The 27903-nt window shown below is 45.0% G+C and overlaps 1 protein-coding gene across 4 annotated transcripts; it reads right to left on the reverse strand.

The window, feature by feature from the left end:
* Positions 1 to 1248: 1248 nt before the first annotated feature.
* LOC106561920 (uncharacterized) lies at positions 1249 to 27605 on the reverse strand. Of its 4 annotated transcripts, none has more exons than XM_082978831.1 (27): positions 27474 to 27605; positions 26739 to 26973; positions 24978 to 25668; positions 24339 to 24442; positions 24141 to 24206; positions 23851 to 23988; positions 23561 to 23694; positions 23317 to 23411; positions 14871 to 14925; positions 14539 to 14673; positions 14015 to 14254; positions 13842 to 13887; positions 12022 to 12239; positions 11652 to 11763; positions 11151 to 11565; positions 10547 to 10681; positions 9457 to 9493; positions 7794 to 9316; positions 6574 to 7647; positions 5573 to 6427; positions 4575 to 5429; positions 4415 to 4474; positions 4055 to 4314; positions 3620 to 3876; positions 3091 to 3445; positions 2503 to 2839; positions 1249 to 2310 (listed from the first exon to the last, which is right to left on the reverse strand). In XM_082978831.1, the coding sequence occupies exons 2-27, from the start codon at positions 26951 to 26953 to the stop codon at positions 2176 to 2178; spliced, it is 8547 nt and encodes a 2848-aa protein (XP_082834957.1). In that variant the 5' UTR covers positions 26954 to 26973; positions 27474 to 27605; the 3' UTR covers positions 1249 to 2175. The 4 variants fall into 4 exon arrangements, with proteins under 4 accessions (XP_082834957.1, XP_082834956.1, XP_082834955.1 ...); XM_082978830.1 differs by having other exon boundaries at positions 3091 to 3442; positions 3620 to 3879; XM_082978829.1 differs by having other exon boundaries at positions 3620 to 3879.
* Between the last annotated feature and the right edge of the window lie 298 nt (positions 27606 to 27903).

Consider the following 27903-nt stretch of genomic DNA (forward strand, 5'->3'; position numbering starts at 1 on the left):
GCCCGTCCTCCTATATCTCCTCCCACCAGCATTTTCTGATGCAGTGTTTTCTTTTTTTTTTTTTATCTAGGCAGGATAGAAACGGTTGGAAACCCCCTGATTAATTCAATAGCAGAGTCTATAAAAGTGAATAACCCTATCCGTATTCAATATGGACCAACAGAAGAGGGGCACTGCCTGTGAGAGGGTGGAATATTTATGTAGTGAGGTCACCTAGCAACCCCTACGATCTCCATGCCTCTCTATGCTGATTGGGAATGAAACATCTGCACATTCCTCCCCCATCCCCCCTATGCACACATGCACACACAGCAAAAAACTGTTTCCATTGCACTTTAAAGGCTTTTGAGATGTGCTCTCGATTTCTGTTGAGCCTAACTAAGATATCTGCACAATGTGTTTTTGAATAACTTTGTTATTGATTTCTTATGTTGCCATAAGGTTCTGCTGCATAGCTGGTCTGCAAAAAGCAGTCATAATTGTGCAGCTAGACTGCCTCCTGCTGGTCAACTGACAGAAGACCAATGTCAAAACAGAGCTCTACATTTTCACTTTCAAGTAGGCCTAGGCAAAGCCACCTCCTCCCTATGAGCTGAGCGTAGGGCCCCTTGGCAACTAGGGGACCCAGACCAAAAAACCTCAGGAACTCAGTCTGGGTCTTAAAGTACTGCTGAGAGTTAGAAAAGTAGAAAACACAAGGTGCAATTAAAAAATGTGCTAGTACATAAGCAGTTTTCCACTTGTTTTGTCAGTCACTCAATTAGCCCATATCAGCTAACATTTCTTAAATTGGTAGGTAATCATAACCAAATTACCATCTGGACCGCAGGGCATGTGCGCAGGGGGACTGAACTCCCCATTGATTTTGTTATTCACTCTCACACTGATATCATATGAATTTGGTATAAATCAAGGGCCCCCGAGTGGCGCAGCGGTCTAGAGGCGTCACTACAGACCCTGGTTTGATCCCAGGCTGTATCACAACCGGCTGTGATCGGGCGTCCCACAATTGGCCCAGCGTCGTCTGGGTTAGGGGAGGGTTTGACCGGGGTAGGCCATCATTGTAAAATAACAATTTGTTCTTAACTGAAACATTACCCACTGCCAAGTGGAGGCACTAAAGCTTTTTTCCTGCGAGATGGGGGGGCGGCTAAATCTTGCTTAGGGCCCTTAAAAAGGCGGCACTGGGCCAAGGCCTACTTATCAAATGTTATTTTCTCATCTGTTATTGAAACACATGAAACGAAGTAGACTTTAACGTATAAAACTTTATTCACATATTTTACATGAGCTACAGAACATCTATGTTAGTTTGAACCAACAGTGGCTGCAGAACATTATCAATAATTGAGAACTGAAATTGGACTCATGATCTGTGCACTGTTTCTGTGAGTTTGTCACTGTACATGGATTAAACTAGAGGATTCTGTTCCATTTGAAACGATATTTCCTGTATCTTCAGGGAGCATGAAATAAAGAGATATCGCTGTGCTGTCCCTCAAGCTGCAAAGCTGGGTCTTGTTCATGCACAAAGAGTGAAAAACCAAAGTAAATGTTAAGGGTACATACCCCTCCAATATGTCTGATCTAAATTATAATAAACATATATACACACACAATGCTCATAATAAGACAATGGCCACCTATGTAAACAATATTTCAAATAAGAACACAAATTTGAATGTGAAAGTCCCTGTAGTAGAGTGAGTTGATACTGATTTCAAGTATTCTCCTTCATGCAGATAGAGGGAAATTATCATGAATGTCTAGCTTGGTGTGGTTTGAAAAAATGTAAACCAAATAAATATAAATATGTTATTAGAATGAATAGCTTACTCAATAGACTAGATGATATGATTGGGGTAAAAGAGCCAAAAACGTAATCGTTAAATTTAGGAAATTAGCTTAAAGGCGCGTCAGTTTGGTCCCCCAAAAAATTTGAAGAGGAATTTTCCCTAGTTTGGTTTCACTGTTGCCATCTTGTGACCAAATCTGTTCACTGCAAGCATGAAACCTTGTTCGCATAAACACAAGCAAGCAGAAACGTAATTTCAGTGGTAGATACAAAAACATGTTTTCTTAAGTACTTGACATTTTGTTCTCCAGTTTGATTCAAACAAAGAGTCAAAGAGTGCCTTCTTGTTCTCCTTTCCCGTCCTCCTTTCTCTCCGTCTCTCATCCCTCATTCTCCTCGACCTCGGTGAAGATGTCACTGAAGAAGTACTGGGACACGTTGATGGGTTCCTCGTCTGCTGAACTGCTGTCCACACAGGGAGACGCACTGGGCTGGGTGGCTGGCACCTGAGAAGACTGGTGGAAAGAGAGATGGGGAGGGAGAGAGAGCGAGCGTGAGAGTAGGGCAGGAGTACAATGAGGGTTCTGTTTCTCATCGTTTTGGAAAAAAATAAATACAAGATCATACCCACAACAGTAGGTTGATGTTTTTTTTTGCAAAGTTCATAGGTAAAATACTGTATCACCAGATGTTGTCCATCTCTTTACCTTAGTAGCTGTAGTACACAGGGAGGTACTGGGCTCTGGGTCTGAGTGTAAGGCCAGGACATCAGAGGGTTTTTCCCGAGTCACCCTGGCGGAAAAATCTGGCTTAGTGGTGGTTCTGGTGGCTCTAGTGGGGGTGGTGGTGTTATTGGTTGTGGAAGGTGAAGGCATGGTTCTGGTGGTGGTGGAAGGTGCAGGAGCAGCCCGTTTCCCCCCTGGGCGGGTGGTGTTGACCTGGGGCCTCTGAGCGGCTGCTCTGGTACCTCGGGGAGGGACAGCTACAGGGGAGGTGTTCTTATTGGACATGAAAGACAGGAATCCTCTGGGTCTCCTACCAGGCCTGTAGGGGGAAGGAATATCCAAAATATTTAAATCAATAATTATTAACACTCCTAATCAATCTAATCAATGGAAGACAATCGAATGTGTCCTGTCAATTAACTATAATACAACAGCAGGTCCTTTTACCTACTTACGACTCCATCTTTAATTGAGGAGTTCATAACTAATAGATAGTAACTAATAGATAGTACAAACAGGGGGAGATAGAGAGTGACAGGTATAAGAACGAATGAATTTCAGACAAATCACCTGCTCAAGGGGCCACCCATAGCCAGCGGTGCAATTTGACAGGCAGCCTGAGACTCCGCCCCTGAACTATTGTCCTCCCCTCCAGTCGGCGTGTGCACTGTCTCTGTACGATCTAAACAGCCCACAGTCCCCTGCTGTGGCTCATCAGCCACCACCTCTCGTGATGCGGTTCCCGTGACAGAGGGGCCTGGCTGGGCCGGGGGACTGGAGGCAGTGGGGTGGTCAGTGTCTAGGGTGGTAGTGGTCAAAGAGGTGGTCTGGTCTGGGGTAACAGGTGACACAGCCTCCTTGGCAGGGGCTGAACAACTGGTCTGTTTCCTTACTGCAGTGTTAGGTCTCACCTGCAGTTTGTCTACTTCACACAAGCAGAGACAGAATTATATTAGGAGAATATTACACAATAAAATGGATGGATGAATGGATGAACGGAATCAAATGAATGAACGAACAAACAAACAAACAAACAGATGATGGAGAGCAAGTGTTTTACACATTGTATTAGATGCACTACTGTGTACTCTGTGCCCACCTCTCCTGGCTCTCTCTGGCACTTTCCTCTTCTTAGAAGGAGGATATGTGTCCTCACTAGTCTCTGCATCAGCCATGGAGTCTTCTGAGGGTTTGGCCGAGGCACACACTCCTACTGGGCCCGCTGTGGAGCCAGACTCCTTGATACTGGTGTATGAGGGTTGAGGAAGGGCCTCATCCACTGACATAGGCTCAGAGACTTCACAGAGGATACCAGCATTCCCTTTCTCCAAACCACCTCCAGGGGCAACAATACCACTGCTGAAGGAGGAGAGAAGGATATGCAAGGTGAAGGGACAGAGTGCACAAAAGAGGGACGAAAGAGAGAAAGAAAGAGGGGGAGAGAGGAGAAAATGTACATTCATGTGGGAGATAAATTGCATTTGGGGGGAAAACTGAGTGGAAAAGGGGTTAGTGATGACTGACAGGCACAAACCTATGCTGCAGTTGAGCGCCTGCGTCTGCGACTGGTAGAAAAAAGAAAGGCTCGGAGAGGGTCTGGGATGTGCAGCCATTCTCCTCCCCTGTGGGGAGTACTGGGATTTCAGTCAGGGAGAGGATGAATATAGGCTCATCCGGGTCTGACGGGGCCTGGTCCAACAGAGCAGTCGATACAGAAGTTTCTGAGTGCTGTATGAAGACAGCATCACTTTGTTGTGAGAAAAAGCTTCCCTCCGTAAAGACAGACATATCGCCCTGTGAATAGAAACATCGGACGCACACAGATGAGACGCATATCTTAGGAGCACATTTCTACACGCAACCAGACATCTTCGGTAGGAATACATTGAATTACCTGGGTGGTATCAATGACGTCAGTAAGAGGGATGACTTGGTGAATCTGTTGCATTTCCTCCTATGAATACAAACACCACACACACAGATCAGACACTTTAAAAGCACACTGTGGTAATGCAACCGGCTAAACCAATAGCTGACATTTATAATAGCCTTACCTTGGTAGTATCGATGATGTCACAAAAGGGGGAGACTTGGCGGACCTGTTGTATTTCCATGGGAACCTCATCAGCCACATCTGGTGTCTGGACTTCAGGGCTTGGCCTGCTTTCTGGTACCTGGACTGCAGAGCGTGTAGCGGCTCTGGCAGTGCGACCCAAGTTGGGTTTGGGTTTAGGTAAACGGGCCCTGCGGGTTGGGGGACCTGTCTGTTTGGGCTGGTCTGAGTCTGATGTCCCTGACTGGGATCCTCCAGCACTGAAGGAAGAGGAAGTATTTTCCTTTGGGCCATCATGACCTTTCACCTCTTCTGATGACCTCAGAGGTGACTCTGGGACTATGGGTCTGAGTGTAACTGGACGTGGCTGCTCAAGGCTTGGGGTGGGCTGTGGTTGTGAGAGTATGGTGGTACTTTGTGTGGATTGTTGTTTTGAGAGTGTGTTTGTGGTGGAATTTAGTGTGGGCTGGGGTGGTTCTGACTGTGTGGTGGTATTCAATGTATGCTGTGGTTTTGAATGAGCTACTCTGGTTCTCTGAATGGGCGGTGGTTCTGAGAGTGTGGTGGTAGTCTGTGGTGGTTCTGACAGTGTGGTGGTAGTCTGTGGTAGTTCTGACAGTGTGGTGGTAGTCTGTTGGGGTTGTGTGGTCCTAGCAGCCCGTCCCAGGTTGGGTTTGACCTTAGGGAAGTGGCTCCTCCTGGTCTGTGAGGTTGTCTGCTGCTCTGAGCCTTCTGACACTTCAGAACCTGATTCCACCTGAGAGGCGTGTCCAATATCAGTCCCCTCCCTCTGTCTGAGAGGCCCCTCCTCTATGGGTGGATGAGGGATGACTTGGTGAATCTGTTGTATTTCCTCCTATGAATAAAATCACACACACACCCTTTAAAAACACACTGTGGTAATGCAACTGTAACACAACCAGACATCTTTGTTAGAACACATTCAATTATAAATAGCATTTAGGCTAAACCAATAGCTGATATTTATAATAGCCTTACCTGAGTAGTATCGATGATGTCAGAAAGGGGGAAGACTTGGTGGATCTGTTGTATTTCCATCGGAACCTCATCAGCTTCCTCTGGTGTCTGGACTTCAGGGCTTGGCCTGCTTTCTGGTACCTGGACTGCAGAGCGTGTAGCGGCTTTGGCGGTGCGACCCAAGTTGGGTTTGGGTTTAGGTAAATGGGCCCTGCGGGTTAGAGGGCCTGTCTGTTTGGGCTGGTCTGAGTCTGATGTCCCTGACTGGGACACTCCAGCACTGAGGGAAGAGGAAGTATTTCCCTTACGACCATCGTGACCTTTCAACTCTTCTGATGACCTCAGAGGTGACTCTGGGACTATGGGTCTGAGTGTAACTGGACCTGGCTGCTCAAGGCTTGGGGTGGGCTGTGGTTGTGAGAGTATGGTGGTACTTTGTGTGGATTGTTGTTTTGAGAGTGTGTTTGTGGTGGAATTTAGTGTGGGCTGGGGTGGTTCTGACTGTGTAGTGGTATTCAATGTAGGCTGTGGTTTTGAATACGCTACTCTGGTTTTCTGAATGGGTGGTGGTTCTGACAGTGTGGTGGTAGTCTGTGGTGGTTCTGACAGTGTGGTGGTAGTCTGTGGTGGTTCTGACAGTGTGGTGGTAGTTTGTTGGGGTTGTGTGGTCCTAGCAGCCCGTCCCAGGTTGGGTTTGACCTTAGGGAAGTGGCTCCTCCTGGTCTGTGAGGTTGTCTGCTGCTCTGAGCCTTCTGACACTTCAGAACCTGATTCCACCTGAGAGGCGTGTCCAATATCAGTCCCCTCCCTCTGTCTGAGAGGCCCCTCCTCTATGGGTGGATGAGGGATGACTTGGTGAATCTGTTGTATTTCCTCCTATGAATAAAATCACACACACACACCCTTTAAAAAACACACTGTGGTAATGCAACTGTAACACAACCAGACATCTTTGTTGGAACACATTCAATTATAAATAGCATTTAGGCTAAACCAATAGCTGACATTTATAATAGCCTTACCTGAGTAGTATCGATGATGTCAGAAAGGGGGACGACTTGGTGGATCTGTTGTATTTCCATGGGAACTTCATCAGCTTCCTCTGGTGTTTGGACTTCAGGGCAGGGTCCAGTATCTACACTCTGGACCTCAGATGTGGGTCTGAAAGCCACATCTGGTGTCTGGACTTCAGGGTTTGGCCTGCTTTCTGGTACCTGGACTGCAGAGCGTGTAGCGGCTTTGGCGGTGCGACCCAAGTTGGGTTTAGTTAAACAGGCCCTGCGGGTTAGAGGGCCTGTCTGTTTGGGCTGGTCTGAGTCAGATGTCCCTGACTGGGACACTCCAGCACTGAGGGAAGAGGAAGTATTTTCCTTATGGCCATCATGACCTTTCACCTCTTCTGATGACCTCAGAGGTGACTCTGGGACTATGGGTCTGAGTGTAACTGGACCTGGCTGCTCAAGGCTTGGGGTGGGCTGTGGTTGTGAGAGTATGGTGGTACTCTGTGTGGATTGTTGTTTTGAGAGTGTGTTTGTGGTGAAATTTAGTGTGGGCTGGGGTGGTTCTGACTGTGTAGTGGTATTCAATGCAGGCTGTGGTTTTGAATACGCTACTCTGGTTCTCTGAATGGGCGGTGGTTCTGAGTGTGGGATGATATTTGTGGTGGGCTGGTGCTTGGAGTGTGTGGTGGTGGGTTGTGATTTTGAGTGTGCGGTAGTTCTCTGGTTGGGCTGTGTTTCTGACTCTGTATTAATACTCTCAGTAGGCAGTGGTGGTTCTATGATAATCATGGTAGGCTGTGGTTCTGAGGTTGTGGTGATATTCAGGATAGGCTCTAGTGGTGGTTCTGACAGTGTGGTGGTAGTCTGTTGGGGTTTGAGTTGTGTGGTCCTAGCAGCCCGTCCCAGGTTGGGTTTGACCTTAGGGAAGTGGCTCCTCCTGGTCTGTGAGGTTGTCTGCTGCTCTGAGCCTTCTGACACTTCAGAACCTGATTCCACCTGAGAGGCGTGTCCAATATCAGTCCCCTCCCTCTGTCTGAGAGGCCCCTCCTCTATGGGTGGATGAGGGATGACTTGGTGAATCTGTTGTATTTCCTCCTATGAATAAAATCACACACACACACCATTTAAAAACACACTGTGGTAATGCAACTGTAACACAATCAGACATCTTTGTTGGAACACATTCAATTATAAATAGCATTTACGGGTAAACCAATAGCTGACATTTATAAAAGCCTTACCTGAGTAGTATCGATGATGTCAGAAAGGGGGACGACTTGGTGGATCTGTTGTATTTCCATGGGAACTTCATCAGCTTCCTCTGGTGTTTGGACTTCAGGGCAGGGTCCAGTATCTACACTCTGGACCTCAGATGTGGGTCTGAAAGCCACATCTGGTGTCTGGACTTCAGGGTTTGGCCTGCTTTCTGGTACCTGGACTGCAGAGTGTGTAGTGGCGCGACCCAAGTTGGGTTTGGGTTTAGGTAAACGGGCCCTGCGGGTTAGAGGGCCTGTCTGTTTGGGCTGTTCCGAGTCAGATGTCCCTGACTGGGACACTCCAGCACTGAGGGAAGAGGAAGTATTTCCCTTACGGCCATCGTGACCTTTCACCTCTTCTGATGACCTCAGAGGTGACTCTGGGACTATGGGTCTGAGTGTAACTGGACCTGGCTGCTCAAGGCTTGGGGTGGGCTGTGGTTGTGAGAGTATGGTGGTACTCTGTGTGGATTGTTGTTTTGAGAGTGTGTTTGTGGTGGAATTTAGTGTGGGCTGGGGTGGTTCTGACTGTGTAGTGGTATTCAATGCAGGCTGTGGTTTTGAATACGCTACTCTGGTTCTCTGAATGGGCGGTGGTTCTGAGTGTGTGATGATATTTGTGGTGGGCTGGTGCTTGGAGTGTGTGGTGGTGGGTTGTGATTTTGAGTGTGCGGTAGTTCTCTGGTTGGGCTGTGTTTCTGACTCTGTATTAATACTCTCAGTAGGCAGTGGTGGTTCTATGATAATCATGGTAGGCTGTGGTTCTGAGGTTGTGGTGATATTCAGCATAGGCTCTAGTGGTGATTCTGACAGTGTGGTGGTAGTCTGTTGGGGTTTGAGTTGTGTGGTCCTAGCAGCCCGTCCCAGGTTGGGTTTGACCTTAGGGAAGTGGCTCCTCCTGGTCTGTGAGGTTGTCTGCTGCTCTGAGCCTTCTGACACTTCAGAACCTGATTCCACCTGAGAGGCGTGTCCAATATCAGTCCCCTCCCTCTGTCTGAGAGGCCCCTCCTCTATGGGTGGAGTTTCTAGAGTGGGCGTATCACTGCTCTGAGGCACTGGGACAGAGGCCGTTGATGTGGTGACTAGGATAGAGGCTGTTGTTGTCAAGGTGACTGGAGCAGAGGCTGTTGTCGTGGTGACTGGGACTGAGGCTGTTGCCGTGGTAATTATGACAGAGGTTGTTATTTTGCAGACTGGGATAGAGGCTGTTGTCGTGGTGACAGGGACATAGGCTGTTGTTGACGTGGCAACAGGTACAGAATCCTCAGCGATTCGTGATGCCTCAGTGACCCTAAGGTAAGGTGTCAGAGACTCAGAAGGAATGGTGCTAGTTTGTGATTGGTCAGTGGGCTGAGGTGTCATCTGGTACAGTTGGTCCTCATTGGAACATTCTTCCGTGATGATATCATCTGCTCCTGCAGTGAAGGCCTCAGCTGCCTGAGACAGGTGGGTGAGGTTGCCGATGGCCAGAAGGGTTCTAGCTGCCTCGTTGTAGCTCTCCTCAGATACTGGAACACAGAGGCGAGAGGGGAAGAGAAACAGTTTAACATTCTATAGTTAGTGGTGTGAGGGAGAGCGTTTATATTTTGTATATATTTTTTACTTAAGAGGATACAATAGATATCAGCTCTTGAAAGGACCAACCTACCTTCCATGTTATCTGGAGACAGGAAGTCTATCACGTCCTAGAACGAAGAAAACTAAAACATTAGTCCTCATAACATAGACACAATCTGGAGCAATATAGCAGCCGTGCTTGACGCAATTGGATGCTTGACCCAGTGATCTCAATTTAACACCGAGAACTTCTGAAAAGTGCTATATACTGAATCTCAAATGTGATACTATAACCAGATTTCTATCCAACCATTTAAAACGGATGAATTGCCTGACACATGAAAAAAAGTCACGAACAGACTGATGGAAACAGTAAATACTGGTACAATTTCAGAAATGTTGAGAATTCGTTCGTTAGTGTCTAGAAAATGTATTATGTGAGAAATGGCAGTGAGAAACACCTTAATGCACAAATAATAATATAATAACCATCAGAACATAGTAAACTTGAGTCACGCGATGATGTGTGGTCCTCCCACTACCAAACATGCAGTTTATTAGGCTACAGATGAAATAACTTAGGATAAACTTCACAGGGTGGTGAAAGTGCACAGTGATGAGTTTGATGCTCCTTTCCAATAAATTCGAGGGCCTTATTCTGGTGACATGATGACCGATGCTTGGCTGCCGTTTTGACAAATAAAAATCCCCAAAAATCCCATACTGTTGGTAGGCGACCCACACTGTATCTGCGAGCTGTTGGCTAGAGCGCTTGTGACAAGACTAGAGTGGACACAGTTGGTATATAACTCTTTTTTGTTGTTGAAAAGGCGATGTAAACCCATTTAACTCGTTTTTTCCCCCCCGGTACTTGGGAATTTAACCGTAAAAGTTATTTTGATGTGCACTACGTCATCACACACAGCCTTTTATCCGCAATAAGTATGTTCGATTGAAACATCTCTGGTAGGAAAATGCCTATATTTTTTTTATGCAGATTTTAGAATTTTCACATGAAAATCTGTCACTAATTGGATGGAAACCTAGCTATTGATGACAAAATGTTGGTCAAAAACATGGATGAAGGAGGGATGGTTGTGATGTATAGGGAAATACATTTTGGCCACATGACACAGACAGGACAAACAGGACAGGGCACATGAGGTCACATGATGACTTACTACTAACAGGTCCAACTGATGTTCACAGGGCACTGTGCCCATTTCACCACCCTGTGCCCGCTCGCATGACGAGTCAGGGCAGAATGCATCATGGGAAATACCCAGGACATCAGGCACGTTGACGGAGATATCGAGCTGTGAGCGGGGGAGAGGATGACAGGATGGAAGGAAGGAAGGGAGGTTACAGGATAGAAAAACCATGCATGATAAATAAATGAATAAAAAGACATACACAGGGTAGGTTGTGCTGGGTTTCTAAAGTGTAGGATAACTAAAGAAGCTTTGTGAATAGCAAGTCGGAGAGTGAATTAAATGGGTAAACCAATGGGATGCAACTGTGACTGGATAAAATAATAAAATAACCTAAAAATAAATACAAATAGATCCATTATGTAGGATCTAGATCCCCGGGACAGTAGACTAACCTTTTTCAAAGCATTGAGCCAACCCATTCCATAGTGGTTCAGATTTGTTCTTTACACATTGACCCTTCCAGCAACTATGGTGCAATTATGGTGGAGCAATTATAGGGGATGTGTAACCAGGCCAGTGCATTACAGCTAAGCTCAGTTGTGTGAAATGGTAAGTGTGTCACCCCTCTCACCTCCTCCATGGTCTCCTCAACCTCTGTGGCGACAGGTTGTGGCGAGCGAAGGCTCATGGGAATGAACGCAGGTGCCTGGTTCTCATCCTCTGGGCTTGTGGGATTGTGGGTGTCCTCCTCAGCCTGCGCCTCCTCTCTCCATGCTCCTTCTTCCTCATCTTCATCTTCAGACTGGGACGCCCTGAGGGTGACCAGCTTGGATTTCCTAGCCGCTGATTGGCCCTTCCTACCTGGCAGTGCTGGGCCAGGTTTGATTTTGGACCTCCTGGATGCTGGTTTGGATTTGGGCTTGGTGGAGGAAGAAGTGGATGGGGATCCGTCTGAGGCAGGAGTGGGGGCAGAGTCTGAGGGCGAGTCCCCATCCTCCTTTGCAGGGTAATTCAAGAGCTGTGTCTTTTTGGGTATTCTGCCATACCTGAAATACATTAACATAGTTAGTTTTACTGCCATCTATGGCTGTGACCCTCTTCAGTTATGTAGGATCAGTGTGCGTGTGTGTACCTGGTGGGTTTGATGGGTTTATCGTTGGCTTCTTCCTCCTCTCCCTCAGATGAAGAGAGTTTACCAGCTTTCTTCTTCTCCTTTTGACTGACTGAAGGAGAAGCATCTTTATCTACCTGAAAGTAAGTTAAAGTAGAGGTTGGACCACACAGACACTCAACTACTTTTCAGCTATTGAGGTTCAGACAACAGTCTTAGGGTTTATAGAATGTTACAAACATTTACGATTAATAAGAAAAAAAGTCACAATTCTCTGTGATTGGTGTGCGTCATATGACCAGGGGAAGTTTTTTTGTCCACAATGATGTTGGAGTGAATATAAGCTCTATTTACCCTCTTAAAAATGGGGTTTTCCTCACAGGACAAAGACCTACCTGTTCTTCAGACAGCCCTTCTTCAGTGTTCTCCTCCTCTGTAGGTGTTGCCCCATCTTTAACGTTAGGCTTGGTATTGGGCTCAGGGCCCCTCTGGCCCCACTTCCTACCCAGGTTAGGAAGAGGTCTCTGGGATCGGCCACGGGACAACTGGGCTGGTTTGATCACCACAGGTCCCTTGGCTGCTTCCACAGGCCCTTCTGCCTGCTTTGAACTAATAAAAAAATACATCATAATTATTAAACCTACAATATGTAATCTTTTGGGCGACCTGACCAAATTCACATAGAAATGTGAGTTATAGATCTGTCATTCTCATTGAACGCAAGTCCAAGAAGTGGTAGATCTGTTCCATGTACACTATTTCTATGCTTCCCATTCTTAAATTCTGTTTTTTGCGTCTTTTACTTTCGGTTTTGTACACCAGTTTCAAACAGCTGAAAATACAATATTTGGTTATTTAAAAAATATTTCACAGGGGTTTAGATGGCACAATGACTCTCTACAAAAACTGAAATTAGGCAAACTAATAGACTTTTAGCAAAATGTAAAATGGCAGAGCGATATCTGCATACTGCACCTTTAAAGGGACATTTCTAAAATGTTCAACTTCATAATCAACATCTCCAGCACCACCCCAACATCAACATATGTGAAAATGGCACATTTCTATGTTTTGTTAGATAGAGGAAGATAAGTCTTTCCAGTGACATCATCGGTGTGCATCATGATATTTTAACCCATTGTGAGTAGGCATTGCCTACTAATTGGTTGAGGATGTCATTAGAAACACTTATCTTTCTCTATCTTTTTCCACACAAAACATAGAAACACTATTTTCATAGAGGACTCTCCATGACCAAAAGTATATGGACACCTGTTTGTCAAACATCTCATTCCAAAATCATGGGCATTAATATGAAGTTAGTCCCCCTTTGCTGCTATAACTGCCTCCACTCTTCTGGGAAGGCTTTCCACTAGATGTTGGAACATTGCTGCGGGGACTTGCTTCCATTCATACACAAGAGCATTAGTGAGGTCGGGCTCTGATGTTGGGCGATTAGGCCTGACTCGCAGTCAGCGTTCCAATTCATCCCAAAGGTGTTCGATGGGGTTGAGGTCAGGGCCTTGTGCAGGCTGTTCCACTGCTTCAGAGACCAACGGCGGCGAGTTTTACACTACTCCAACCGACACTTGGCATTGCGCATGGTGATCTTAGGCTAGTTTGCGGTTGCTCGGCCATGGAAACCCATTTCTTGAAGCTCCCGACGAGCAATTCTTGTGCTGACTTCCAGAGGCAGTTTGGAACTCGGTAGAGTGTTGCAACCAAGGACAGACGATTTTTACTCGCTTCAGGGGTCCCGTTCTGTGAGCTTGTCGCCTACCACTTCGCGGCTGAGCCACTGTTGCTCCTAAACGTTTCCACTTCACAATAACAGCACTTACAGTTGACCGGGGCAGCTCTAGCAGGGCATACATTTGACAAACTGACTTGTTGGAAAGGTGGCATCCTATGACGGTGCCACGTTGAAAGTCACTGAGCCCTTCAGTAAGTCCATTCAACTGTTAATGTTTGTCTATGGAGATTGCATGGCTGTGTGCTCCATTTTACACCTGTCAGCAACGGGTGTGGCTGAAATAGCCGAAACCACTCATTTGAAAGGGTGTCCACATACTTTGTATGTATAGTGTATGTTGATGTTGGGGTGGTGCTGGAGATGATGAATATGAAGTCAAAAAATTATTTTTGCACTTGACACTTTTTCTCCTAATGTAAAGAACAAAATAGTTGACATTTACAAACGGCAAGCATTACCTCTCTGGAGGCCCTGCCTCAGAATCTTCAGGTACACCAGCCTCTTCTGAGGAAGCAGAGGAAACAACGGCAGTAAGTAAGATAAATAATGAGTTACTAGATTTTGTATATTTTCACTTTGTTGTATGGCTACTGTGAAAAGCACCACTGAAGTCGTGGAAGTTCTACTGCACCTTGATCACTTGTTATTAGGTCGATCTTCTTTTTCTTTCCATCCTTTGCTTCTTCAGGAGAGGACTCTCCTCCTCCATCCCTACTTTTGCGTTTTCTCTTAGTGGTGGGAGCGGAGGAAAGTGTGGTCCCTTCATTAGAGACGTTCTCGTTCTCCTTCTCTCCCTCCATCTCCTCTGTGTCCATCTCCGCGTCTAACCCCTCCTCCTCCACGTCGCTCAGCTGCTTCGCTGCTTTCTTTTCTGATGGACAGTGAGAGCAGAGATAGAGACTCATACAGGGAGCAAGGACGGCTAATGCGTGGGCTGAAGACATTACTACCTTTTAACTATGAATAATGTTCAAGAAATCACAACAATTTCACCAGATTACATAGGTGAGAGATGCCATATGAGATGCAACACATCATCAACAACACATTTTAACGTCTGTTAAAATCCACTCTGAGAAATTCAGGCATTGACTTTGTGGTGGAACTCCCTACATGACCAACTAGGTAGTAAACAAGGAAATGTATCTTAGTTACCTTTCGGTTTGATTTTTTTCTTGATTCGTATCTTTTCTGTGGGGGACTTGTTATTTTTGTTCCTCTTTGCCTCTGCAGCCAAGATCTTCTCCAGGAGACTAGTGAAGAACTCAAGATCCAGCCTGCGTTTCTCCTCTAAATCAAATCACATTTTTGTTGGTTAGATACACATATATAGCAGATGTTATTGCGGCTGTAGCGAAATGCTTGGGTTCCTAGCTCCAACAGTGCAGTCAGAACAGAGAAAAGACCAAGATGAATTGGATTCCCGAATCACGTCTATAACGGCCGAGTATACTAAGTTCCTTCTGATAAAAGTTTTTCAAACTTACTGAAGGCCTTGTCTATCCTCCAGCTGTTTGCTCTCTCCTCTTTCTTGAACTTGTTCTGAAAGACACAAAAACAGGAGACAGAATTACAAACCGGCAGTAACACAACCTAGTACAGTTGTATAGTGCTACAGCCCCGATCTACAGTATTTAGGGTTGGGCGGTACCCAGACCTTCATATCTTCATTACCGTCCTTCTCATCCTGGGATTTATGGTATTAGCAACTTAGTACACAAGAGGGTGCCAAAAACACACAAAAGAAAAACCCATTGGGCATCCATTACCAGAATGCTAACAAAATGAGTGCAAGTAATAGCGAATTTCCATGGAGGCTGCTAGCTAAATATGCTAACGGGCGCAAATGAAGTCGCTCGGGCAACAAGCCTGCCTGCTCTGCTCAGAAAAGGGGGGGGGGGGGGGGGGGGGGGGGGGAGAGAGAAAACGGGCCAAGAACGGAGAGGAGAAAAAAACGAAGAAATCAAGATAGCAGAGAGAGCTGTACAAATAACTCATCCAAAGGGCTTTGACTTCTTAAACAAGGTAGAAAGCTAACACAATATGATGCCCTGTTACCTTAATTATTCAGCCACTTACTTAGAACTACCAAGTTAAACTTGAACGCTAACACAGAATTTCACGCAGGAAAAAAGAAATATCTTTCTGCATTTTGTAAACGCAGACCTAAAATGCTCGTTATTGTAATTTCTGCTCAGCATCAGACAAATCTTGTGCTTCAGTTGCACTTCTCCACTCAGATGAGAATTCACAAATGGGCATTCTATCATCAGACAGCGCTCTGACTGATGTGTAGCTACTTTTCTCTGGTACTTTTCTCAGTGTAACCAGCCTACTTTTCTAAGGTAAAATGGAATATTAACTTTAAGCAAAACATAAGGAAATGTACCTGGCAACATTCTTTCTATGATAAACATAAAAATATGATGCCATGCATCATTTTGGCAAAAAAAATACCTTGCTTTTTCACAGTAATCTCATTTACTTGTGTGGCTGCCAGCTGTTAAAAATGAAACAATTTTCTGCTGAATGTGTTGCATTAATGTATTTTCTGTGAAGGAAAACTATAGTTGCACATCCCTGATCACTCTATTGAAGCAAAAATGTTAAACCTTACTTTCAAAGAAATGCGACCCCTGTCAATACACAGCTGGACCTGCTCCCGCTTTCTCCCGTTAAACTATTTACAAACAAACATTTGACTGGCTCAACTGTTCTGGGGAACTATGGTAACCTTCATAATGTAACAATGAGACAGGTGAAATGAAAAATGCGATCTGCTTAATCTCCTAATGAATTACACAAGTTGACTGAAGGTATTTACTTAAAAAGTAGCTAAAATGAATTGGAAAAACTTCAAAGAAATAGTTAACAGTTTTGACGGTATTGAAAAACCATCCCGTGGCTATTTCCAAATACCCCGTATACCTTATGGGTAGGGCCTGTTGTTTTGGTTGATCATGACCTGTATTGAAATCTTTATTTTAAGCCTTTTCCAGAAATGAGAATTACACCAAAAATTAAAGCAAGTGTATAAGGATGGTGCTGGACCATCTGACATTTAAAAAAAAGAGAAGGGGAAAGTCTTATGGAAAACATTTATTTAATGGTTAAAGGTCCAATGCACCTGTTTTATTTCTCTCATAAAATAATTTCTGAGGTAAAAAACGAAGTACCGCAATTTCCAGACTATTGAGCGCACCTGAATATAAGCCGCACCCACTGAATTAAAAGAAATATATACTGCTCAAAAAAATAAAGGGAACACTTAAACAACACATCCTAGATCTGAATGAAAGAAATAATCTTATTAAATACTTTTTTCTTTACATAGTTGAATGTGCTGACAACAAAATCACGCAAAAATAATCAATGGAAATCCAATTTATCAACCCATGGAGGTCTGGATTTGGAGTCACACTCAAAATTAAAGTGGAAAACCACACTACAGGCTGATCCAACTTTGATGTAATGTCCTTAAAACAAGTCAAAATGAGGCTCAGTAGTGTGTGTGGCCTCCACGTGCCTCTATGACCTCCCTACAATGCCTGGGAATGCTCCTGATGAGGTGGCGGATGGTCTCCTGAGGGATCTCCTCCCAGACCTGGACTAAAGCATCCGCCAACTCCTGGACAGTCTGTGGTGCAACGTGGCGTTGGTGGATGGAGCGAGACATGATGTCCCAGATGTGCTCAATCAGGTCTGGGGAACGGGCGGGCCAGTCCATAGCATCAATGCCTTCCTCTTGCAGGAACTGCTGACACACTCCAGCCACATGAGGTCTAGCATTGTCTTGCATTAGGAGGAACCCAGGGCCAACCGCACCAGCATATGGTCTCACAAGGGGTCTGAGAATCTCATCTCGGTACCTAATGGCAGTCAGGCTACCTCTGGCGAGCACATGGAGGGCTGTGCGGCCCCCCAAAGAAATGCCACCCCACAACATGACTGACCCACCGCCAAACCTTTCATGCTGGAGGATGTTGCAGGCAGCAGAACGTTCTCCACGGCGTCTCCAGACTCTGTCACGTGCTCAGTGTGAACCTGCTTTCATCTGTGAAGAGCACAGGGCGCCAGTGGCGAATTTGCCAATCTTGGTGTTCTCTGGCAAATGCCAAACGTCCTGCACGGTGTTGGGCTGTAAGCACAACCCCCACCTGTGGACGTCGGGCCCTCATACCACCCTCATGGAGTCTGTTTCTGACCGTTTGAGCAGACACATGCACATTTGTGGCCTGCTGGAGGTCATTTAGCAGGGCTCTGGCAGTGCTTCTCCTGCTCCTCCTTGCACAAAGGCGGAGGTAGCGGTCCTGCTGCTGGGTTGTTGCCCTCCTACGGCCTCCTCCACGTCTCCTGATGTACTGGCCTGTCTCCTGGTAGCGCCTCCATGCTCTGGACACTATGCTGACAGACACAGCAAACCTTCTTGCCACAGCTCGCATTGATGTGCCATCCTGGATGAGCTGCACTACCTGAGCCACTTGTGTGGGTTGTAGACTCCGTCTCATGCTACCACTAGAGTGAAAGCACCGCCAGCATTCAAAAGTGACCAAAACATCAGCCAGGAAGCATAGGAACTGAGAAGTGGTCTGTGGTCCCCACCTGCAGAACCACTCCTTTATTGGGGGTGTCTTGCTAATTGCCTATAATTTCCACCTGTTGTCTATTCCATTTGCACAACAGCATGTGAAATTTATTGTCAATCAGTGTTGCTTCCTAAGTGGACAGTTTGATTTCACAGAAGTGTGATTGACTTGGAGTTACATTGTGTTGTTTAAGTGTTCCCTTTATTTTTTTGAGCAGTGTATATTTTGAACATAAATAAGCCGCACATGTCTCTAAGCCGCAGGTGCCTACCGGTACATTGAAACAAATAAACTTTACACAGGCTTTAACGAAACACGGCTTGTAACAAAAATAAATAGGCTTCAACGAAACACGGCTTGTAACAAAAAATAAAACATTTGCAGTAAGCTTTAGTTGTCTTTTTGCACTGAGTCAATTCCTCACGCTGCTGTTTCCAACGTCTTATCATCGACTCATTAAGACCAAGCTCCCGTGCAGCAGCTGTATTTCCTTTTCCAACAGCCAGATCAATCGCCTTCAACTTGAAAGCTGCATCATATGCATTTCTCTGTATCTTTGCCATGATGAGGGTGACAAAATGACTACCGTAATCAGAATGATGGGAAGTTTGAGAGCGCTCGATTTAATCTAAACAGTAAACAAAAAAGTTGTTTGACCTTAACCCGTTCGGCAATTTCATTGGTCTAATGAAAGCTTCATGCCGCCAAAGAACTGAGCACGTCACAGAATGTGTTTTTTGGGGAAAAAAAATGTGTAAGCGGGAAAAATACATATATTAGCCGCGTCATTGTTTAAGCCGTGAGGTTCAAAGCGTGGGAAAAAAGTTGCGATTTATAGTCTGGAAATTACGGTATCTTACTGTGATTATTTTCAATTAAAATGGTCAACGGGCAATTTCTCAAGGAATAATTCTGCTAGGACTGTCTGGGAGTGGGGAGGGGAAACTGAACATTTGCTGTTATTGGCAGAGGTTGGGAACTCTCTTTCTCATTGGTGGTCTATTAACTAATTTACCACATGGTATCATGGAAGGCCAAAACATCCTCCCGCCAAAACAAGATGACATTTATGGCAGTCTTTTCAAATAGCTCTTACACTAAAAGGGCATTTTCATAATTTCACAGTATTATTCCATCCTCAGTGTGGAAATATACATAAATATATACACTACTGTTTAAAAGTTATGGGTCACTTAAAAATGCAAAAACAATGCAAAAAAAGCAACTTTTTTGTCCATTAAAATAACATCAAATTGATCAGAAATACAGTGTAGACATTGTTAATGTTGTAAATGACTTCTGATCCTGGAAACGGCAGATTTTTTATGGAATATCTACATAGGCGTACAGAGGCCCATTATCAGCAACCATCACTCCTGTGTTCCAAAGGCACGTTGTGTTAGCTAATCCAAGTGTATAATTTTAAAAGGCTAATTGATCATTAGAAATCCCTTTTGTAATTATGTTACCACAGCTGAAAACGGTTGTCCTGATTAAAGAAGCAATAAAACTGGCCTTCTTCAGACTAGTTGAGTATCTGGAGGATCAGCATTTGTGGGTTCGATTACAGGTTCAAATGGACAGAAACAAATAACTTTCTTCTGAAACTCGTCAGTCTATTCTTGTTCTGAGAAATGAAGGCTATTCCATGCGAGAAATTGCCAAGAAACTGAAGATCTCGTACAACGCTGTGTACTACTCCCTTCAAAGAACAGCGCAAACTGGCTCTAACCAGAATAGAAAGAGTGGGAGGCCCCTTTGCACAACTGAGCAAGAGGACAAGTACATTAGAGTGTCTAGTTTGAGAAACAGACGCCTAACAAGTCCTCAACTGGCAGCTTCATTAAATAGTACCCGCAAAACACCAGTCTCAACGTCAACAGTGAAGAGGCGACTCCGGGATGCTGGCATTCTATGCAGAGATACAAAGAAAAAGCCATATCTCAGACTGGCCAATAAAAATAAAAGATTAAGATGAGCAAAAGAACAGGCACTGGACTGAGGAAGATTGGAAAAAAGTTTTATGGACAGACAAATCTAAGTTTGAGGTGTTCAGATCACAAAGAAGAACATTCGTGAGACGCAGAAAATATGCAAAGATGCTGAAGGACTGCTTGACACCATCTGTCAAGGATGGTGGAGGCAATGTGATGGTCTGGGGGTGCTTTGGTGGTGGTAAAGTGGGAGATTTGTACAGGGTAAAAGGGATCTTGAAGAAGTAAGGCTATCACTCCATTTTGCAACGCCATGCCATACCCAGTGGACGGCGCTTAATTGGAGCCAATTTCCTCCTACAACAGGACAATGACCCAAAGCACAGCTCCAAACTATGCAATAACTATTTAAGGAAGAAGCAGTGAGCTGGTATTCTGTCTATAATGGAGTGGCCAGCACCGGATCTCAACCCTATTGAGCTGTTGTGGGAGCAGCTTGACTGTATGGTACGTAAGAAGCACTCATCAAGCCAATCCAACTTGTGGGAGGTGCTTCAGGAAGCATGGGGTGTAATCTCTTCAGATTACCTCAACAAATTGACAACTATAACGTCAAAGGTCTGCAAGGCTGTAATTGCTGCAAATGGAGGATTCTTTGACAAAAGCAAAGTTTGAAGGACACAATTATTATTTCAATTAAAAATCATTATTTATAACATTGTCAACATCTTTACTATATTTCCTATTCATTTTGCATCTCATTTCATGTATGTTTTCATGGAAAACAAGGACATTTCTAAGTGACCCCAAACTTTTGAACGGTATCAAATCTTAAGTGTAACATACACATGGTTAGCAGATGTTAATGCGAGTGTGCTTCTAGATCCGACAGTGCAGTAATATCTAACAAGTAATCTAACAATTCCCCAACAACTACCTAATACACACAAATCTAAAGGAGTGAATGAGGATATGTACATGTAAGTATATGGATGAGCGATGGCCGAGCAGCATTGGCAAGGTGCAATAGATGGTATAAAATACAGTATATACATGTGATATGAGCAATGCAAGATATGTAAACATTAAAGTGCCATTATTTAGCATGTTATTGTATAAAGTGGCCAGTGATTGGGTCTTAATGTAGACAGCAGCCTCTCTCTGTTAGTGATGGCGGTTTAACAGTCTGATGGCCTTGAGACAGAAGCTGTTTTTCAGTCTCTCGGTCCCAGCTTTGATGCACCTGTACTGACCTCGCCTTCTGGATGGTAGCGATGTGAACAGGCAGTGGCTCGGGAGGTTGATGTCCTTGATGATTTTTTGGGCCTTCCTGTGACATCGGGTGCTGTAGGGGTCATGAAGGACAGGTAGTATGCACCCGGTGATGTGTTGTGCAGACCGCACCACCCTCTGGAGAGCCTTGCGGTTGAGGGCGGTAAAGGTTGCCGTACCAGGCTGTGATACAGCCCGACAGGATGCTCTCGATTGTGCATCTGTAAAAGTCTGTCAGGGTTTTGGGTGACAAGCCAAACTTCTTCAGCCTCCTGAGGTTGAAGAGGCGCTGTTGTGCCTTCTTCACCACACTGTCTGTGTGGGTGGACCATTTCAGTTTGTCTGTGATGTGTATGCTGAGAAACTTAAAACTTTCCACCTTCTCCACTGCTGTCCCCCTGAAGTCCACGATCATCTCCTTCGTTTTGTTGACGTTGAGTGAGAGGTTGTTTACCTGACACCACGCTCCGAGTGCCCTCACCTCCTCCCTGTAGGCTGTCTCGTCGTTGTTGGTAATCAAGCCCACTACTGTTGTGTCGTCTGCAAACTTGATGATTGAGTTGGAGGCGTGCATGACCACGCAGTCATGGGTGAACAGGGAGTACAGGAGGGGGCTAAGCACGCACCGTTGTGGGGCCCCAGTGTTGAGGATCAGCGAAGTGGAGATGTTGTTTCCTACCTTCACCACCTGGGGGCGGCCCATCAGAAAGTCCAGGACCCAATTTCACAGGGCTGGGTTGAGACACAGGGCCTCCAGCTTGATGATGAGCTTGTAGGGTACTATGGTGTTGAATGCTGAGCTGTAGTCAATGAACAGCATTCTTACATAGGTATTCCTTTTGTCCAGATGGGATAGGGCAGTGTGCAGTGTGATGGCGATTGCGTCGTCTGTGGACCTGTTAGGGCGGTATGAAAACTGAAGTGGGTCTAGGGTGGCCGGTAAGGTGGAGGTGATATGATCCTTGACTAGTCTCTCTATTCACTTCATGATGACAGAAGTCAGTGTTACGGGGCGGTAGTCATTTCATTCAGTCATCTTTGCCTTCTTGGGTACAGGAACAATGGTAGCCATCTTGAAACATGTGGGGACAACAGACTGGGATAGGTAGCAATGAATATGTCCGTAAACACACCTGCCAGCTGGTCTGCGCATGCTCTTAGGACACGGCTAAGGATGCCATCTGGGCCAGCAGCCTTGCGAGGGTTAACACTTTTAAATGTTTTACTCACGTTAGCCACAGAGAAGGAGAGGGGGGCGCAGTCCTTTTTAGCGGCCGTGACGGTGGCACTGTATTATCCTAAAAGCGGGCAAAGAAGGTGTTTAGTTTGTCTGGAAGCGTGATGTCGGTGTCTGTGACGTGGCTGGTTTTCTTTTTGTAGTCCGTTATTTCCTGTAGACCCTGCCACATACGTCTCGTGTCTGAGCCGTTGAATTGCGACTCCACCTTGTCCCTGTACTGGCATTTCTCTGGTTTTATTGCCTTGCGGAGGGAATAGCTACACTGTCTATATTCAGTCATATTCCCAGACCTCTTTCCATGGTTAAATGCGGTGGTGTGTGCTTTCAGTTTTGCGCGAATGCCGCCATCCATCCACATTTCTGGTTAGGGTATAGGTCGAGTCAGCGTATAGGTCGATGTTGTTCTCTGTGGCTGACCGGAACATATTCCAGTCCACGTGATAAAAACAATCTTAAAGCGTGGTTTCCGATTGGTCGGACCAGCATTGAATGGTTTTCGTCACTGGTACATTCTGTTTGAGTTTCTGCCTATAAGACGGTAGGAGCAAGATGGGGTCGGGGTAGGATTTGATGAAAAGAGGGCGGGGGAGGGCTTTGTATGCATCGCGGAAGTCAGAGTAGCAGTGGTCGAGGGTATTGCCCATGCGTGTAGCGCAATCAATATGCTTGCTCTCAAATTTGCTTTGTTAAAATCCCCAGACACAATAAATGAAGCCTCAGGATATACAGTTTCCAGTTTGAATATAGTCCAGTAGTGTATATATATATTTTTACTGCCCTGTGCCTTTAAATCCAGGTTATGTGACATGAACAACCAAAACACAGGGCCCTACTTATGGGGCTAAATCAGGAATAACACTATAATAAATTACACAGGTAATTTCTAGACTGTCAGTGATACCTTGATCTCGGTGCGACCGCGGTGAGGGAACAGCTGTCCAATCATGGAGAAGTCTGTTCCCACCATACTGATGGCCAGGAAGAACATGTCCGTCTCTGACGAAACAGCACAAAGACTTTGTTTTAGTAGGACTTTTGGTTTCAACATGCACAAACGCAGGTAAACTAAGGTGTAACTGATGATTAAGTAAATATTGGGATAGAGTAGAGTTCTATTGTACCCAAGTAGTGGTTGTCAGACAGACCTTTGTTGGACCAGGGCTTGACGTGTGTCCCCTTCCTGAAGCTCGAGTAGGTGGTTGTGGAGCCACGCTCAAAGATGGGGTCTCTATCATCAGCTGGGTTGGGCCCTTTCTGCCTCAAGACCTCCACTGTCAAACTGGGACACACACACAAACACACAGGGGGAGAAAGTTAGGTAACATCCAAACATAACAGGATTGGGGTGAAGTTCAATTCAGTCAAATCAGGAAGTCAATTCAGGAAGTAAATAAAAAATTGCTTTTCAATTAGGAAACTGAGAGACGTCGCTGACCTCTCCTCATCGATGATCAGAGAGCCGTCTTCTGCCACCTTCACCCGCGGGACCATCACCCCATCGTCATCCTCATCTTCATCTCCCTGGCTGGCTGTCTCAGCTGGGGCCTCCGGCGTTGGGGGTCTTTCAGGTGACCTGTATAAGACAAAGATGATAATTTCAATTGGGTTAAATAGCACAGGTCACTTGGTTGTTACATTGTGAGATGATATTTCACACACTTTATTGCCTGCCTAAAATATATTTTCTAGAAATGGAAAATAAACTTGAACATGATACAGTCTTACTCTTCTCTTGGTGGGGTGAGTGGGAGGACAGTCTCGTTCTCCCTCTGTTCCTCTACCAGATAAGACCTGAAAGGAAAACACAACACAGGGAACTTACGCTTCAGAAAAACCTTTGAAATAGAACATAGATTTACACTGACTGTCCCCAACAAATACACCCCCCACCCAGACTCACACCCACTAAAGGTGTAAGCTTACGTCATGGGGTTGGTATCAGGCAGGTAGTAGATGAGATCTCTCATGGTCATTTTAGAGGGATCTAGTGTGTATTCGCTCACACACACCTTGGCTTTGCTCCGTTTCTGCACATTCAAAACATCACGATGTTAAAATTCAGCGGTATGACAAGCATCTAAACAATGACAGTAAACACTGTCACTGAGTGTTTGAGATCTGCAATGAATTTGCATTTCTTGGTATCTTCAAAACATTGACTGTGCCTAGAGAAGCGTTTAACATATTAATTTGCAATAATAATCTTACATTCTGTGCAGATTGTGTGTTATCAAACATGCGTAATGTTGTTAGCTAACAAGATGACATTATCCATCCTTAAATAGATTGAACGGGATCTTAAGCACATACAAATTAATAACATTGTACGAATTGGAATTTGTAACATACAAATTCTTTTTTAAATTTTTTATAAATAAAATCAGGACGTAACATATCAAACTAAATGGATTATGTTGAATACAGTTGTGCACAATTACTGGGGACACGTTTTGGCTCGTGAGCGCTACTTTCAAAATTACTGGCTGAAATTGTACAAAACCTTTCTAGCATCACTTTATTATTTGAACTAAAGATCACCAGTGAGACTAAAACCAATCTCACCTTCTCCTTGTTCATCTCCTGTCTCAGCAGCTCTCTGAGTTTCCGGGCCTTAGCCAGCCTCTGTAGGTCTGTTGGGTCATTCAGGAACCTGCTAAGCCTGGACTTCCCTGGTGCCAGCCCGGTGAGCCCACCAGACACAGACCTGGCGACCAGAGTCTTAGCTCTCTCTGATACTGAGATACCCTCTTTGTCTGGAAGGGAGGATGATGGGACTATCTCTAACGGAGTGGATGGACCTTTAATGGTTGGTGTTTTTTTCAGGAGATCTAATTGGATACTGCCTTTGCCTGCTGCCTGCGGGGTCTGTTGTGACGAGGATGAGTCCTCCATTGCCACATTCCCCAGAGAGGTTGTTGTAGGGCCTGGGGAAGCTGGGGACAGTGGCCTGGGTTTGGGTTGTCCTTTGGACTGCTTACTACCACCAGAGGGCCTCCGCCTTGGGGATCTCATGCCCTGTGGGGGTCCAGAATCTGTCTGTCTGGGGGCCTCTGGAGCCTCAGGGGTTGGAGCTGGAGTCTCAGTGCCCGCTCTCACAGGGGACTTGGGGGTCCTGGGGGAGGAGCGGGTGAGGGCTGGGGTGGTGGCCACCCGGGGTTTGGCAAGGTTTGGCATGACAGCGAACCGCTTCCTCCTTTGAAGACCAGCAGAGGGGGTGCTGCTGGAAGCCTCGCCATTTGGGTCTTTTCCATCCCTATACCAAAGACAAAAGGGTCAGAGACAATGCAGACAGTCAGCTAATACGTGGGCAACACTGAACCACAGTCAGAGGATGGTTGTTGGGGCAAAACCAAGTTTAAACCTAGTCTGATTAATATGTATATACAGCCTGAAGCCAATGGCTGCAAAATTGTGTAAATGTTTCTTATGAGCCAGAATGTATAATACATTTACATTTAAACTTACTCTCCAGGTGGTCTGTGCGGTTTGTCTTTAAGCTGCTTGAAATTTGAGGCAAATCTCCAGAGGAAAGTATTGTTTACTGTGACAATAAATTATGTATTCTGAATCAGGGGAGGATGGAAAACAATCCAGACCTTTTTGTGTGACTTTTTCATATATTTCAATTTTTTTCTTCAGATTTCCCAATTTTTTAAATCATTTAAAGTGTGGATTGTTCTCCATCATCCCCTGATTCAGAATACAACATTTTCATTGTCATGGCATGCTTAGTTCAAAGCTATTGACGAAATGAAAAAAGATCCAATACAAAACAAACTTTACCTTGGTGAAAAATCATATACCTACTGCCTCTCTAAAAAAAAAATCTGGTAAACAATACTTTCATGTGGATATTTTGTCTCAAATTTTTAGCAAATGAAGGACAAACCGCACAGACAGCCAGTATACTAAGTTAAAATGTATTTCTATTGAACATTTACACGATTTTGCAGGCATTAGTTTCAGGCTGCATATACAAATGAATTGTGTATTACAGCCTAATTCATCAGACTAGTTTAAACCATGTGTACGACCCATGTTACCTTGAGTAGTTCTCAATTCTACAACAAAATTTGAAATCCTATGAGAGATTATAAACCTCCAGAACAGTCACTGACAGCCACACCTCTGCATTTACACATTCAACTGTAAAAGTGACTACAATACATTTGACTCAATTATGGATGTTGATTAAGGCAGCCCCCTGCACCTCTCTGATTCAGAGGGGTTGAATTAAATGCAGAAGACACATTTCAGTTGAAGGCATTCAGTTGTACAACTGATTAGGTATCCCCCTTTCCCCATTGATCGATTGGCACTCACTCTCTGGGTGTGGTGGACTCTGTGGAGGCTTCTAGCACTGCAGTTGTGGTGTCCTTCATGCACTGGCCCCCTGCCTGGGGAAGGTCCTCGGAGGCCTGGGAGCCTGCAGCTGGAGCCTCCTGGGAAGGTGGAGTGTCCTGGGAGGAGGCTGGGGCTGGCCCTCTGCCTGCTGGCCTGACGTTCGGACGAACACTGATCCTGGATCTGCGAAGCATTCTGTCCTATTGCAGAGAGGCTGTGACACAGATGATGACATTAACTATAAGAAACACATCAGAAATCAGGGTTGCTAGCAAGCGAACTTTTATTACATATATGCCAAATAACCATCAATGGCTTGTGTCTAAACTAGTTAGCTACTAAATGCATCTGTTAGCTGCAAGAAGTCTGATCAGCTGCCAAATGTCACTCACTGGCTCACTTATCTTCTGACTCAGCTAGCTAACGTCAGCTACGTGTCAGTCACATACCATAGCTGACTACCACGGGTAAGTTAGCTAGGGAAATTCACCAGAAAACGTAAAGTGAGATAAATTAAAATTTCAGCTCACTGTATTTTGTTAGCTAGCATGTCTTACATAGTAACGAGTGTCTTACATAGTAGCGTGCTAAAAGTTGTAAACTTGCTAACAGCTAGCAGTCACGCTTTCTTTAGACGCCTAGGAAAGTAATGTAGCAATGTAATACTAACTTCCACTTCCCCAAATACGTATCGTAATCCATAAAAATACCAACCTCGTATTTAATGATCAGTTTTTCGACATATATTCCATATGGTCGACGTTTTAATCCGTCTAGCACCATGCACACACACACACACTAGTCCACCATGACGTTGTCATTTTGATTACGTCAAAATTTCATTCGTGAAAGGGATTGTGGGAATAGTAGTTTGAGTGATAGAAAGGCCAAAAGTTTCGTTAGAACAGCAGCTCATGTGTTCATGTTATTTCAACATTGCAAAATTGAAAGGGACAGGTACACAATATTATTTGAATACATACATACTAGCAGTACTTTATTTAGAACATGATTGTAAGGTAGGTATATCAAAAACATAAGTCATCACATCATAGGGCAGGAACCTTGAGTCAAATTTACCCCCTTTCATTTTTCTTAATCAGGGGCACTAAACTAAAACACAGAAAGTACAATGTGACTTAAC

The sequence above is a fragment of the Salmo salar genome, chromosome 01 (assembly GCF_965601325.2).
Source record: "Salmo salar chromosome 01, fSalSal1, whole genome shotgun sequence".
Taxonomy (NCBI): domain Eukaryota; kingdom Metazoa; phylum Chordata; class Actinopteri; order Salmoniformes; family Salmonidae; genus Salmo; species Salmo salar.

Bases quoted from the DNA above. Each gene is read 5' to 3' on its own strand.
- LOC106561920 (XM_082978829.1), bottom strand. From the start codon at position 26,953: ATGCTTCGCAGATCCAGGATCAGTGTTCGTCCGAACGTCAGGCCAGCA. The intron at 23,989-24,140 runs GTAAGACTGTAT...TGTCTTATACAG, and splicing joins CTCACCCCACCAAGAGAAGA to GTCACCTGAAAGACCCCCAA. The intron at 14,674-14,870 runs GTAAGTTTGAAA...GATTTGATTTAG, and splicing joins GAGGATAGACAAGGCCTTCA to AGGAGAAACGCAGGCTGGAT.